Source organism: Eptesicus fuscus, chromosome 18, assembly GCF_027574615.1.
Source record: "Eptesicus fuscus isolate TK198812 chromosome 18, DD_ASM_mEF_20220401, whole genome shotgun sequence".
Taxonomy (NCBI): domain Eukaryota; kingdom Metazoa; phylum Chordata; class Mammalia; order Chiroptera; family Vespertilionidae; genus Eptesicus; species Eptesicus fuscus.
The window spans coordinates 4,841,186-4,853,972 of record NC_072490.1 but is presented as its reverse complement, the minus strand read 5'-3'; the positions used below and the strand labels follow the sequence as shown (position 1 = coordinate 4,853,972).

At 51.8% G+C, this 12,787-nt stretch overlaps 1 protein-coding gene across 1 annotated transcript in view; it reads left to right on the top strand.

Moving 5' to 3' along the window:
* Positions 1 to 12,787, top strand: part of CHL1 (cell adhesion molecule L1 like) — a 101,602-nt gene that overhangs the window by 81,495 nt on the left and 7,320 nt on the right. Inside the window, exons 14-25 of the mRNA XM_054729483.1 lie at positions 113 to 278; positions 1,608 to 1,732; positions 2,109 to 2,210; positions 2,374 to 2,571; positions 3,855 to 3,925; positions 4,661 to 4,883; positions 5,947 to 6,062; positions 6,169 to 6,373; positions 6,544 to 6,666; positions 7,625 to 7,804; positions 9,960 to 10,121; positions 10,995 to 11,126. Of these exons, the coding sequence (XP_054585458.1) occupies positions 113 to 278; positions 1,608 to 1,732; positions 2,109 to 2,210; positions 2,374 to 2,571; positions 3,855 to 3,925; positions 4,661 to 4,883; positions 5,947 to 6,062; positions 6,169 to 6,373; positions 6,544 to 6,666; positions 7,625 to 7,804; positions 9,960 to 10,121; positions 10,995 to 11,126 (1,803 nt within the window). The remainder of the gene's footprint in view (positions 1 to 112; positions 279 to 1,607; positions 1,733 to 2,108; positions 2,211 to 2,373; positions 2,572 to 3,854; positions 3,926 to 4,660; positions 4,884 to 5,946; positions 6,063 to 6,168; positions 6,374 to 6,543; positions 6,667 to 7,624; positions 7,805 to 9,959; positions 10,122 to 10,994; positions 11,127 to 12,787) is intronic.

Sequence of the window (12,787 nt, the reverse complement as noted above, 5' to 3'; positions counted from 1 at the left end):
TCTGCCGGAGGACCCACCATCCCGCCCACGCTGTGGCTGATGGAGTTGCAGGCCCGGGGAACGGGTGTGTCCTGCAGTCCTAACCTCTGTGCTCCTTCCTTCGGTGCCACAGATGCCACGAAGCTCCAGGTCTCTCCCAGGGACCCCCGCGTCCCCCGATCGCACACACTGGAGCTGCACTGCGAGAGCGAGTGTGACCCGCAGCTGAAGCCGAGTCTGAGGTTGACCTGGAGCAAAGGGGGTGCCGCCTTCGAGACCAACGGCACCGAGGACGGCAGGTGGGCGAGGGGGGCGGCCGGCGCAGGGGTGAAAGGTCAACACTGGATCTGTAACCGCACAACCAGTGGGTCCAGGCTACCTGTCACTGCTTGAGCCAGTTCAGCAGAGACAGGGTTGAACCATTTTTGAGCGTTTATTCCAATCCTGCCGGAGAGGCTTGGGAAGTACACGTGTGTGCCTCCGTCCTGTGTACAGAGGGACAGAAAAAATGCAGACGAGTCCATCTGGCGTGGCGCAGTGGTTGAGTGTCGACCTGTGAACCAGGAGTTCACTGTTCGATTCCTGGTCAGGACACATGCCCAGGGTTGTGGGCTTGATCCCCAGTAGGGGGCGTGTAGGAGGCAGTTGATGGATGTTTCTCTCATCATTGTTTCTCTCTCATTGATGTTTCTCTCTCCATCTCCCTTCCTCTGACTCTCTAAAAAAATCAGTAAGAAAAACATATTAAAGAAAAACAAAGGACATAAAAACCCCTCAATTATAGCAGTTTCTCTCCCCACATTTATATCAACTAAAGAGCAAACTGCTGAGAACATATTTCAGATGTAATGAAACTTTATTTTTTAAGAAAACACTTGAATACTTATGTTAACAGTACATAGATATGGTAAAAGTTGTAATTCATCTTAACAATTTTCTGTATAGTGATCTGATTACAAAGTTGCCCAAGTGGAAGGAATGATAGAAGCTATGGGCAGAGGATGTAGGAAAAGAAGGGCTGGTCTGCCCCCTGCTGGTCGGATGAATCCCACAGTTTAGCTGCTGTCAGACTCCAGGTGGCAGCCTGCTCAGGGGTGGAGGGCGGGCAAAAGGAAATGAAAGGTCCACACGGAGCCGTCCTGCGCGTGGCTGGGCTTGGTCACTAAACACAAAACATAATACAGTAAAACTGCTCCCTTTGTGCTGGGTGGATCTGAGCGTGATTGAGCGATGCTTTTCACATCCGGTTCCCAACCACATTTGCATTGCGTGATGTTTTGGTTTTCTTTACTCTTCCACGAATGGTGTTCAGTGGGGAATACATGTTTTTTTTTAGATACGTTTTTATTGATTTTAGAGAGAAAGGAAGGGAGAGGGACAGAGAGTTAGAAACATCAATGCTGAGAGAGACTCATTGATCAGCTGCCTCCTGCACGCCTCCTACTGGGGATCGAGCCCGAAACCCGGGCATGTGCCCTGACAGGGACTCAAACCGTGAGCTCCTGGTTCATGGGTCGACGCTCAACCACTGAGCCACGCCGGCCGGGCAGGAATACGTATTTTTGAAAGGATTGTGATTGTCATTCCTGGTCTTTTCTTCCTCATCCTGTGCTCGCTGTTCCCGGCAGGATACTGATTGACGGAGCCCACCTGACCATCTCCAACCTCACCCTGGAGGACCAAGGCGTCTACACCTGCTCAGCTCACACAGCTCTCGACAGCGCTGCCGACGGGACTCGCGTGACCGTGCTCGGTGAGCGGCTCGCTATGGGGCCTCCTCCGTTACGATGACATGCAGCCAGTGATTGCTTGGGCCCCTGCACTTAGGTTGTTAGTTTGGATATTTTCAGTTAAGTAGTAGCCCAGTTTCAAATACTTTCTCCTCATCTTCCCTTAAAGACGTTCATTGGTGCTTCATTCCTTCTCCTCCACGCGTACCCTTGCCAGGCGCAGTGGGGGGCAGGTGATGCTGTTGGGGATGCTGGGGGGTCAGCACAGATCTCAGCCTGTGACAGGGACCCGGAGGGGACGCGGCCCAGCGAGAAGGGAGGCTGGCCAGGTGCCTGGTGAGGGGTCGGCAAGCCAGGCCACCTGCTCTCTCCTCACCTTTACCTTTTGTTTCCATCCAGATGTTCCGGATCCCCCCGAAAACCTCCACTTGTCGGAACGACAGAACAGGAGTGTGCGGCTGACGTGGGCCGCCGGGGACAACCACAACAGCAACATCAGCGGTAGGGACGGCCTGGGACCCCCGCTCCTTCCCCTCCCGACAAAACGCATCTCAAAGCCACGTCTGACCACGGCGGGCGGATTCTCCTTTGAAACCCTCGCTGCTCTGGCCGCTGTGTGTGAGTGTCCCTCTAACTCACACACGCTCCTTTGCCGTTTCCCCAGAGTATGTCGTGGAGTTTGAGGGCAGCAGGGAGGAGCCGGGCCGGTGGGAGGCGCTGGCGGCCGTCCCCGGGGAGGAGACCACGGTGCTGCTGCCTCTGGCGCCCTACGTGAGATACCGGTTCAGGGTCATCGCCGCCAACGAGGTGGGCAGGAGCCGCCCCAGCAGGCCGAGCGAGCACCACGAAACGCCTCCCGCAGGTGGGTCTGCGCGTGGGCTTCCATCCAGCACTTCAGTCTGGCCCATGTGGCTGCCTCGACCAAGAGTTGCTAGAGTGGTCTAGGCTTTTAGACTTTAGATTTTCCCCAAGACAGAGCTCGAAAAGTTCTGTAAACTAACAGCACACCAGCTACTCAGATCACACTGTCTCCTTCGGAAGGATGTAAATGTTGGCCACAGAGCAGAAACCGGCGGGGAGGGATGTGAGCGAGCATTCCTCTGAGTGACTTCTGATAGCGGAATATCATGGTAAAATCACGTGCCGAGTAAGTTCAAGCTGAATCTCAATGTATAGAGAGAAAGTCAGGGACTCCACTTTCTTGTTTGTTTGTTTGTTTTTTGTTAATCCTCACCCAAGGATATTTTTCCATTGATTTTTAGAGAGAGTGGAAGGGAAGGAGGGGGAGAGACAGAGAGAGAAACATTGATGAGAGAGACACATCCATTGATTGCCTCCCGCATGTGCCCCAACCAGGGCTAAGAATCGGGCCTGCAGCCGAGGTATGTGCCCTTCACCAGAATCGAACCTGGGGCCCTTCCATCTGCAGGCTGGTGCTCTATCCACTAAGCCAAGTTTGAAGAGCAGTTTTAAAATTAAGATACATGGAAGTAAACCATCTGCTGCTCTCCGTGGAGTAATTATGACTCCAGGAACAGGACTGCACTCCTTTAAATAAAACATATGTTTTAAAGCCACCTCATGGGAGGTAATGGATGAGTTAACTAAAATTATTGTGGTAATCATCTTGCAATATATACATACTAGAGGCCTGGTGCACGAATTTGCACACTGGTGGGGTCCCTCGGCCTGGCCTGTGCCCTCTTGCAATCCAGGACCCCTTGGGGGATGTCAGAGAGCTGGTTTCGGCCCTATCCCTGCAGGCCTGATCCAGACAGGAGGGAGTCCAGTTCTATGCGTTGAGCGTCTGTCCCCTGGTGGTCAGTGTGTGTCATAGTGACTGGTTGTTCGGTTGTTTGGTCGCTTACGCTTTTATATATATAGATAAGCATAAAGTGTGTGTCCATATTTGAATATAGACTTGTATCATCAAATCATTATATTGCCCACCTTAAACTTACACAATGTTATATGTCAATTATATCTCAATAATGCTATCTTAAATCTTTTTAGAGACTGAACTTGATAGGAATCAATAGATATATCAAGGTTATTTAATATATTTATTTACAGGGGGGACAATATGATGATTTGTCTATGGGCCATACAATGGGAAAAATAATTTTAATGCTTGTCATTTTTCAGCTCCAGACAAGAATCCACAAAACATAAGGGTTCAAGCCTCTCAGCCCAAGGAAATGGTTATCAAGTGGGAGGTGTGTATTCTTTAACGTGTTTCTCCGTGTTCTTTTTCTCTCTCTTAGCTCTGTTTGCCAAGTACAAGGGTAGGTCAGTATTTTCTAAGAAAAGGAAGATAAGATATTTAGATTATATTATCATATTTTACGAATATATTTTATTTGTATGTGTTAAAGAACATTGGGATTTCAATGCTGTGAAAAAGAGTTTTATGGCAGTAAATAATTTAAAGAAGGATATTCAGGCTAGACCAAGACTCAAAACTGGGTGGAATTTCTTTACATATATATATATTTTTTTATTGATTTTTCAGGGAAGAAGAGAGAATGAGAAATAGAAACATTGATGAGAGAATCATTGATTGGCTGCCTCCTACATGCCCCCTACTGGAGATCGAGCCAGAAACCTGGGCATGTGCCCTGACCTGGAATGGGACCATGACCTCCTGGTTCATAGGTCGATGCACTGAGCCACATTGGTGGGCTGGGTAGAATTTCTTAGTTGATTCTTTCTTGTGAAAAGTTAGACTTAACCCCAAGGATAGAATCCAAGCATCTGAACTGTGGGACTCTTAAGATGAGAGGAGGTGAGGGACTGACTTGCATACTTCTCTGAGTGACAGCAGTGCTATCTGAAGAGGGGGTGAGCTCTCCCCGGAGGTGACCTGGCTGTCCAGCCTTCCTCACACCACACACACTGTCACCATCCTGACTGTGTGTCCGTGTCACTGACGTGTCCTGCCTCTGCTTTAGCCTCTGAAGTCCATGGAGCAGAACGGGCCGGGGCTGGAGTACAGAGTGGCCTGGAAGCCCCTGGGGGCCCCGGGGGAGTGGGAAGAGGAGACGGTCCGGGAGCACAGCCTGCGGGTGATGACGCCGGCCGTCTACGCCCCCTACGAGGTCCAGGTCCAAGCCCTCAACCACCTGGGCGCCGGCCCCCAGCCCCAGTCCGTGGTGCTCTACTCCGGGGAAGACTGTGAGTGACTCCTCACACGCGGCCCCTTTCTCTCAAGGAGGCTGCGTCACTGTCCAGGACGTTCCAGTGGCCTCTGCCTGCGGGGAGGGTTCTGGCTGCGGGAGGGGCTCGGGAACTGGACTGTGGTTCCTTCCTTAGGGTGGAGGGCGGGACACGCGATTGATGGGTATAGAGTGGGAGGATGTGTGAGGAAGGTTTTCATTCTCTTTAATCCCCAAGAAAGCTATTTCTTTTTCCTTTTTTTTTTTAATATATTTTTTATTGATTTTTTACAGAGAGGAAGGGAGAGGGATAGAGAGCATGGTTCGCATCGATGAGAGAGAAACATCGACCAGCTGCCTCCTGCACACCCCCTACTGGGGATGTGCCCGCAACCAATGTACATGCCCTTGATCGGAATCGAACCTGGGACCTTTCAGTCCGCAGGCCGATGCTCTATCCACTGAGCCAAACTGGTTTCGGCCCCAAGAAAGCTATTTCTATATTGAAAAGCAAAGACCTGCCATCATCCCCGCAGTGGGTTACACAGCAGAACTGTCCTTGGTTTCCAGTTGCCTTTGCCCTCACACCTCAGAGACCTTGTGCCCCACCCCTGCCCCGTGCCCCGCCTCCTGCCCCTCCCCCTGCCTCCTGCCCCGCCCCCTGTCCTGCCTCCTGTTCCATGCCCCGCCCCCTGTCCTGCCTCCTGTTCCATGTCCCTGGGAACCGGCTCCACAGCAGAGCTTTTGTGAGGTTACACCCTGTGAAAAATCAGCTTTTTAAAAAATACATTTTTATTGATTTCAGAGAGGAAGGGAGAGGGGGAGAGAGAGAGAGAGAGAAAGATAGAAACATCAGTGATGAGAGAGAACCATTGATCAGCCACCTTCTGCACGTCCCCTACTGGGGATCAAGCCCGCAACCCAGGCATGTGCCCTTACTTGGCATTGAACCATGACCTCCTGGTTCATAGATCGACGCTCAGCCTCTGAGCCACACTGTCCGGGTGAAAATCCAGCTTTGAATGTGTCCCAGTAGCCACGTTCAGGGCTATCAAGACCTGACCTCCCTCTCGTGCCCGCAGACCCCGACGCGGCCCCGGTGATCCACGGCGTGGACGTGGTGAACAGCACGCTGGCGAAGGTGACCTGGTCCTCGGTGCCGAAGGACAGAGTGCACGGGCGTCTGAAGGGATACCAGGTTCCTACCCGCTTCCTTCTCGTGCTGATGACCACAGCTGCTTCCGGAGGGAGCCCCAGAGCCCGCGGCCCGCAGGCAGGGTGATGGGCTCCCATTTCCATTGCAGATAAACTGGTGGAAGACCAAAAGCCTGGCGGACGGGAGAGCACTCCCCAAGGAGGTGAGCGTCCTGCGGTTCCCGGGCCAGAGGAGCTCCGGCATGCTGCCCGCGCTGGACGCCTTCAGCGAGTTCCACCTGACCGTCCTGGCCTTCAACGCCAAGGGCGCTGGTCCCGAGAGCGAGCCCTACGTCTTCCAGACACCGGAAGGAGGTGAGGGAGCGGCCGTGGGGAGTTTGCCCGCGCGGGGTGGTCCAGCGGCTGAACTGATGGCAGCGAATCTGTGACCCACGAGTTCGCTTCCTGATTTCATTGAAAAATGACAACGCCTGGGGCTCCGGGTGGTCGTTCTTAACTTTCCAAGGATCCGTTCTTGTTTTCAGTGCCCGAACAGCCAGCCTTCCTCAAGGTCATCAAAGTGGACAAGGACACGGCCACGTTGGCCTGGGGGCCGCCCGGGAAGCTGAACGGACACCTCACCGGCTACCTGCTGCAGTACCAGATCAGTAGGTGGAAAGTTGAGTTGGATTCACCCACCAGTCGACGTCTCCATGTTGTGTGGAGCCTTTGGCCCGTCTGCGGGGGCCTCGTGACCGCCCCGCAGGCAGCGAGCCTCGTGCTGGTGCGGGGCCTGTGGGACTGGCTCAGAGGCACAGCCTGCCCACCGCCGGGTTTTAGAAAGGAAACCTTATTGGGACACAGCCACGTGCGTTCGTTCGTATTTGTCCAAAGCGGTTTCTCCTGGCAGTGTCCACATTAAGAGAGAGTTTGTGGGGATCCCGAGGGCTAGCATATTTCCAGTCTGGTCCTTTGCCAGAAGGTTTGCCAAACCCCGGGTTAGGAAAACAGCATGCCTCAGGGTGGCAGGGAACATGTGTATGATGTTTATGTATAAGATACTTCGAGCCAACGGCTAGCTCTCCACCCAGCAGGACCTCGGTTCGCCCTTGCTCAGCCTCGGAGAATGCAGTGAGGGGTAGCTCTGAACAGTCAGTGCGGGGCGGACCCCAGGCACACAGAGAAGCAGTACTAAGGGCGGCGGCACTTTTATTATTACAACTGCCACGTGAGGCATGGTTCTTTTAAAAAAAAAATTAATTTCAGAGAGGAAAGGAGGAGAGAGAGAGAGATAGAAACATCAATGATGAGAGAGAATCATTGATCGGCTGCCTCCTGCATGCCCCACGCTGGGGATTTTTGTTAATCCTCACCCAAGGACATTTTTCCATTGATTTTTAGAGAGAGTGGAAGGGAAGGAGGGGGAGAGACAGAGAGAGAAACATTGATGTGAGAGAGACACATCCATTGGTTGCCTCCCACATGTGCCCCAACCAGGGCTAAGAATCAATGCAACCCGGACATGTGCCCTGACCAGAAATCGAACCGTGACCTCCTGGTTCATAGGTGGACGCTCAGCCACGGAGCCACGCCGGCCGGGCTCAGGCATGGTTCTTTGTCTCCTAGTAAACGACACCGAGGAGATCGGAGAGCTAAACGACGTCCACATCACCGCCCCGGCCAAGCCCAGCTGGCGTCTGTCGAACCTCAACGCCACCACCAAGTACAAATTCTACGTGCGGGCTTGCACGTCCCGGGGCTGCGGGAAACCCGTCACGGAGGAAACGGCCACCTTGGGAGAGGGCAGTAAGTACAGGAGCTGAGAGGACACATCTGCATCCGTGATATTTAACTACGCCCAGGAAGGAGTGCCGTGCTAGTCTGCTGGTCGTGCAAATTAGGGATCCTGTGACCTCGGACGGTCGCCCTCCTGTTCTCCACCCACGTAGACCCAGAATGTATTTCTCTAGTTCGTCAAGTTCACGTTGGTTCAGTGTATGGGTTTCTGCATGACAGTCATCCAGGGGCAGCTCCGTGTGTATAAGGTCAGGGGCTGCTGTTTGACTTAATGAAAATGGGGGACGCGAGGACATAGAGTCATTCATCAGGTTAGTGGGAGGATAGTTTCCTTGTGGAAATGTTTCCGGACGATGTGCAACACCGATCTAACACGTTTCACTTCCCTGTCGGACCCCTACATGCTGACTCGTGCACCGATTTTATGTTTCTGTCCAGTGGCTGGTGCTGCATGTCTGACCTGGAAATGGCCAGTCGATCTGGTTTCATTCGCACAATTTGTCTAATTTAATTGCACTTTTCGTTTTCCAACTCAGAACCATTTCTCTCCCCAAATTATTTCTCCAACCATGACGTGAGCCGTGTTCTTGCTAAGCTCACCCTGCCACCAGCAGGGCCTCAGGAGAGAGATGAGAAAGCGGAGTGAGAACGGAAGGCCTGTGTGAGGTCCACGCGATCGGACCTGGAGGGATATTTGGGGACGGGAAGCAGGAAAGGGAGATGGCCGGGAACCCCTCCCGCTGGATTTCAGCACGATCCTTGGGAAAACACACACACACACACACACACACACACACACACACACACACACATTTCCACTGAGGAGCTAGATCTTGACATCACAAAACCCTCCCAAAATGATGCCTTTTGTCAAATTGGGGTGTATTTCTGCGTGTCTTTCTTCTCGCTCTGCCTCAGCAGCACACGCATTCAGAGGACGGGTCAGCCTTTTTCCTGGTTATTGTCTGGTTGTCACGCCGATGTCCACGGTCCATAGTCTCAGAGGGAGAAGACGGGGTTCGTCAGAAATGGGCTTCTGTGTGCCTTTAATGGTCTGCACAAAACACTTGCTTCTCTGTTTTTCAAAAGCTCATGCTACTTAATGGTCTATTAATACTTCTGTTCCTCAAAGTCAGAACTAACTGCCTTCTGTTTCGATGGTGCTCAGGCTTACCTCTCTGCTCCGCCAATGTCACCGCCCCCCTCCTGCCCAGGTGCTGTGGGTAGCGAGCGAGCGAGGCCCTTTCCTCAGAAACTCTGCTCCCTCCTCATTGGGAACCTTATCACTAAAGCTCACCATGTCACAGCGTATCCCATTGCAAACAGAGTTTCACGACCCGTCACCATAGGGAATATATCTTACTTCCGAATACGTTAACATTTTCCGGTTCCCATTTAGTCTGTTGAGTCGATTCTTAGCAGAAATAGGTACTTTGGATATTTTGTTGCAAGACCAGAAATTAGGTGTGCCTTTTAATCACACTTGACTCATATGTTTCTCTGCAGCGATGAGTGTTTACAATGACTATGTTGGCACACTCATGTTTTTCTTTGAAAAGTGTCCGTTTCTCAGAGCACGTCCAGGTCTCAGTGCATTTTGGTTAAGTGTACCTGGAAACCTGCACTTTATGTTGCTTACGTCCCTACAAATTTCCCGCACTTACTGTGCGGCCGTATCCGGATGCTGCTCCATCGATCTCTATGGAGATGAGCAAGGCAAAAAGCAGCAGCTTAGCGTGAAGGTGGCCTGTGCTTCCAGGGACAAGCCCCCGTGGCCACATTCCGTCGCCTGCTAGGCGCGTAACAGTTCACATTCCGAAAAACGACAACGTGCAATTTTTTTTGAGGTCCATGTTTGGTTTTGAACCATTCGCCTGACCGGGTAGACTTACTAGTATGTACAGCATTTACTTGTCAGCTTGTACATCATCCCAATAGGCCATGCATCCAGCTCAAGGCATTTACCGAATTCTAGGATACTAAAAAAGAAAACGGGGCATGTTTATTGTATTGATCCTCCTGGTAATTCAAGAACTATCTCAGGGGAAGCGATGCTACCTGCGGCTCTCTTGTTCGTCTCGAATAACCATCTCTCCGTTTCCCACCTTTCCGCCCGCTTCGCAATGCTCCCGGTTCCTGTGCTCTCCCCGTGTGCGTTCCTCAGGCAGAGGTCTCGGGAAGCTCTCGGAAGGAGTGAATGCCACTGAAAAGGTTCAGCCCCCCGAGGCGCCCGAGCCCGGAGCCGAACACGCAGTCCGCCTCCTGCCCAAGAACTGGGCTGGGAACAATAGCATTTTTGAAGATGTGATTGAGGCGAGAGGGAGAGGTGAGGATCGGGATTGCCCTTGGGCAGTACCTCTGCGTCCTGTAGATTGCTAATTGCCCCCCCCCTCCGTGCATTAAAGGTAAAAGCGTGCAGTGTGCTGGCTATCAGGAAGCAGTTTCTATTTGTTTTGCATAGCGGCTTATTTATTTATTTATTTATTTAGGTATTTTTAAATCCTCACCCAAGGATAGTTTTTCATTGATTTTTAGAGAGAGAGGAAGAGAGGGAAAGACCGAGAGAAACATCAATGTGAGAGAAACACATCGATTGGTTGCCTCCTGCACGCACCCTGACGAGGTCCCGGGCTGGGGAGGAGCCTGCAACCGAGGTACATGCCCTTGACTGGAATCAAACTGGGGACCCTTCAGTCCACAGGCTGACGCTCTATCAACCGAGCCAACCGGCCAGGGCGTCAGCATAGCATTAAAAACCATCCAGATGAAAAGCTTTCCACGGAGCCCTCGCCCTGACTGCTCTTTCTGGAATAGTTGCCTAAACTAGCTCCTGCTTATTAACACACGTGAATAACAAAAACTAAAAAGAAACTCGGACCCCAGAATCACCATGGCAACCTGCAGTGACCGAGGTGGCTTCTGCTTGCGCTCCCGCTGCTGCGTGCCCGCCTCGACTGCCTGCCTGTCCCCTGCCTTCTGTCCTCACTCACCCGGCCAGCGGGGCCGTGCCCAGTCCAGAGTGCGCCCTGGTCCGCGTTCTCCCCAGGAAGTGTCCTCCAGGTCCCCTCCCCTCCCGGGTCCCCAGAGGGAGACACAGAACGGATGCTGTGTTGTGTGTTTATCAATGAGGTGTCACTCCCCCCAGAGGGGCCCGGTGCTGCTGGCTCTCCGGCCCTCAGTGTGTGACTTCCGTGTGCAGAGTACGCTGGCTTGTATGACGACATCGCCACGCAGGGCTGGTTCATCGGGCTGATGGGCGCCATCGCCGTCCTCACACTCGTGCTGCTGACCGTCTGCTTCGTGAAGAGGAACCGAGGTGGCAAGTACTCAGGTAGAGGGTTCCTCTTTCTTTTATGTTTATTGGGGCAGCAATGCACTCCCAGAAACAGCCTGAGCATCCTTTGAGGGATGAGTGGCTGGCGTAGACGTGGTACCTATACACAGTGGAATACTACACAGCCGTGAAAAAGACAGGATGCTGCCATTTGTGGCAACATGGGTGAGTCTTGGGGGTGTCATGCCAAGCAGATAGGTCAGACGGAAAAGGACAAGAACCATGCGATTTCACTCCTGTGAAATAAAATTAAAAAGCAACCAATGAACAGATAAGTTTGTTTTTAATAGACCTTCCAATTGATTAAATATTATTCTCAAGGGGGCACTCTTCGAGATGTCTGTTATCTTCTAATTACACACATAGGTTAAATTTACGTGAGCACATTAGAGATACCGTGTACTGTGAGGAGAAACCATTCCTGTATGAACTGACCAAAGTGGGCGGGGGACGTTGTCTCCAGGGGGTTACACACTTTCCAGTTTCTAGTACTTAACGTGGGCCCTGAGGAGACTTACAATACTTCCCAGTTTCTCTCTTTAAAAAAAAAAATTTTTTTTTTTATTGATTTCAGGGAGGAAGGGAGAGGGAGAGATAGAAACATCAATGATGAGAGAGAATCATTGACCGGCTGCCTCCTGCACGCCCCCTACTGGGGATTGAGCCCACAACTTGGGCATGTGCTCTGACCATGAATCAAACCATGACCTCCTGGTTCATAGCTTGATGCTCAACCTATGAAGCTTCTCGTTTTTATTTGTAAGATATCAAAGATGGTGAGAAGACATTCCTGAGTCACACACAGACCCATGTTTTAATATATCAGGAAGGAAGGCTCCCTCTGGTCACATCTGAGACCCAGGGGTTTCTCTGCACTAATGCAGTGGTCGGCAAACTACATCCACGGTTTGCCACTCTGTTGACTAATGAGTTTGCCGACCAATGCACTAATGCATTCTAATAGCACTGGCCCCACTAGTCAACTAAGCAGAGTCAGCCGTTGCTGGGGATGCACTTCTTACCACTCTGACCGATGTCAGCTACGCTGCCCCTGCATCAGGGGCACATAAAATGTCAATAAAACCATCTATATAATAAAAGTCTAAACGACCATTATGGTGGAACGACCAAAACGACCAGTCACTATGATGCGCACTGACCACCAGGGGGCAGATGCTCAATGCAGGAGCTGCCCACTGGTGGTCAGTGCACTCCCATAAGGGCAGCACCGCTCAGCCAGAAGCCAAGCTCACGGCTGCTGAGCACAGCGGTGGGGGCAGGAGCCTGTCCCACCTCCACAGCAGTGCTAAGGAGCAGCGAGCAGGCGGACATCCCCCGAGAACTCCCGGACTGCGAGACGGCTCAGGCTGGGCTGAGGGACACCGCCCCCCTCCAGTGCATGAATTTCATGCACCGGGCCTCTAGTCTTAATATAATGGTTGTTTTTGCATTGATTTCATTCAATTTCCAAATTTATATTATCGTACTCAGATGTGCGCAGTGTGTTTTGTTCCTGTATCCACGATGCCTTTATGTAGGAAGGGGTTACACCCAAGGCTGTTAGTTTGATGATGTTCACATTAGGCACAGTTCATTGGCGTGTGATTCGTCCAGCACATGCTTATTGGGGACCCTTATATTGAACAAACAAATGAACA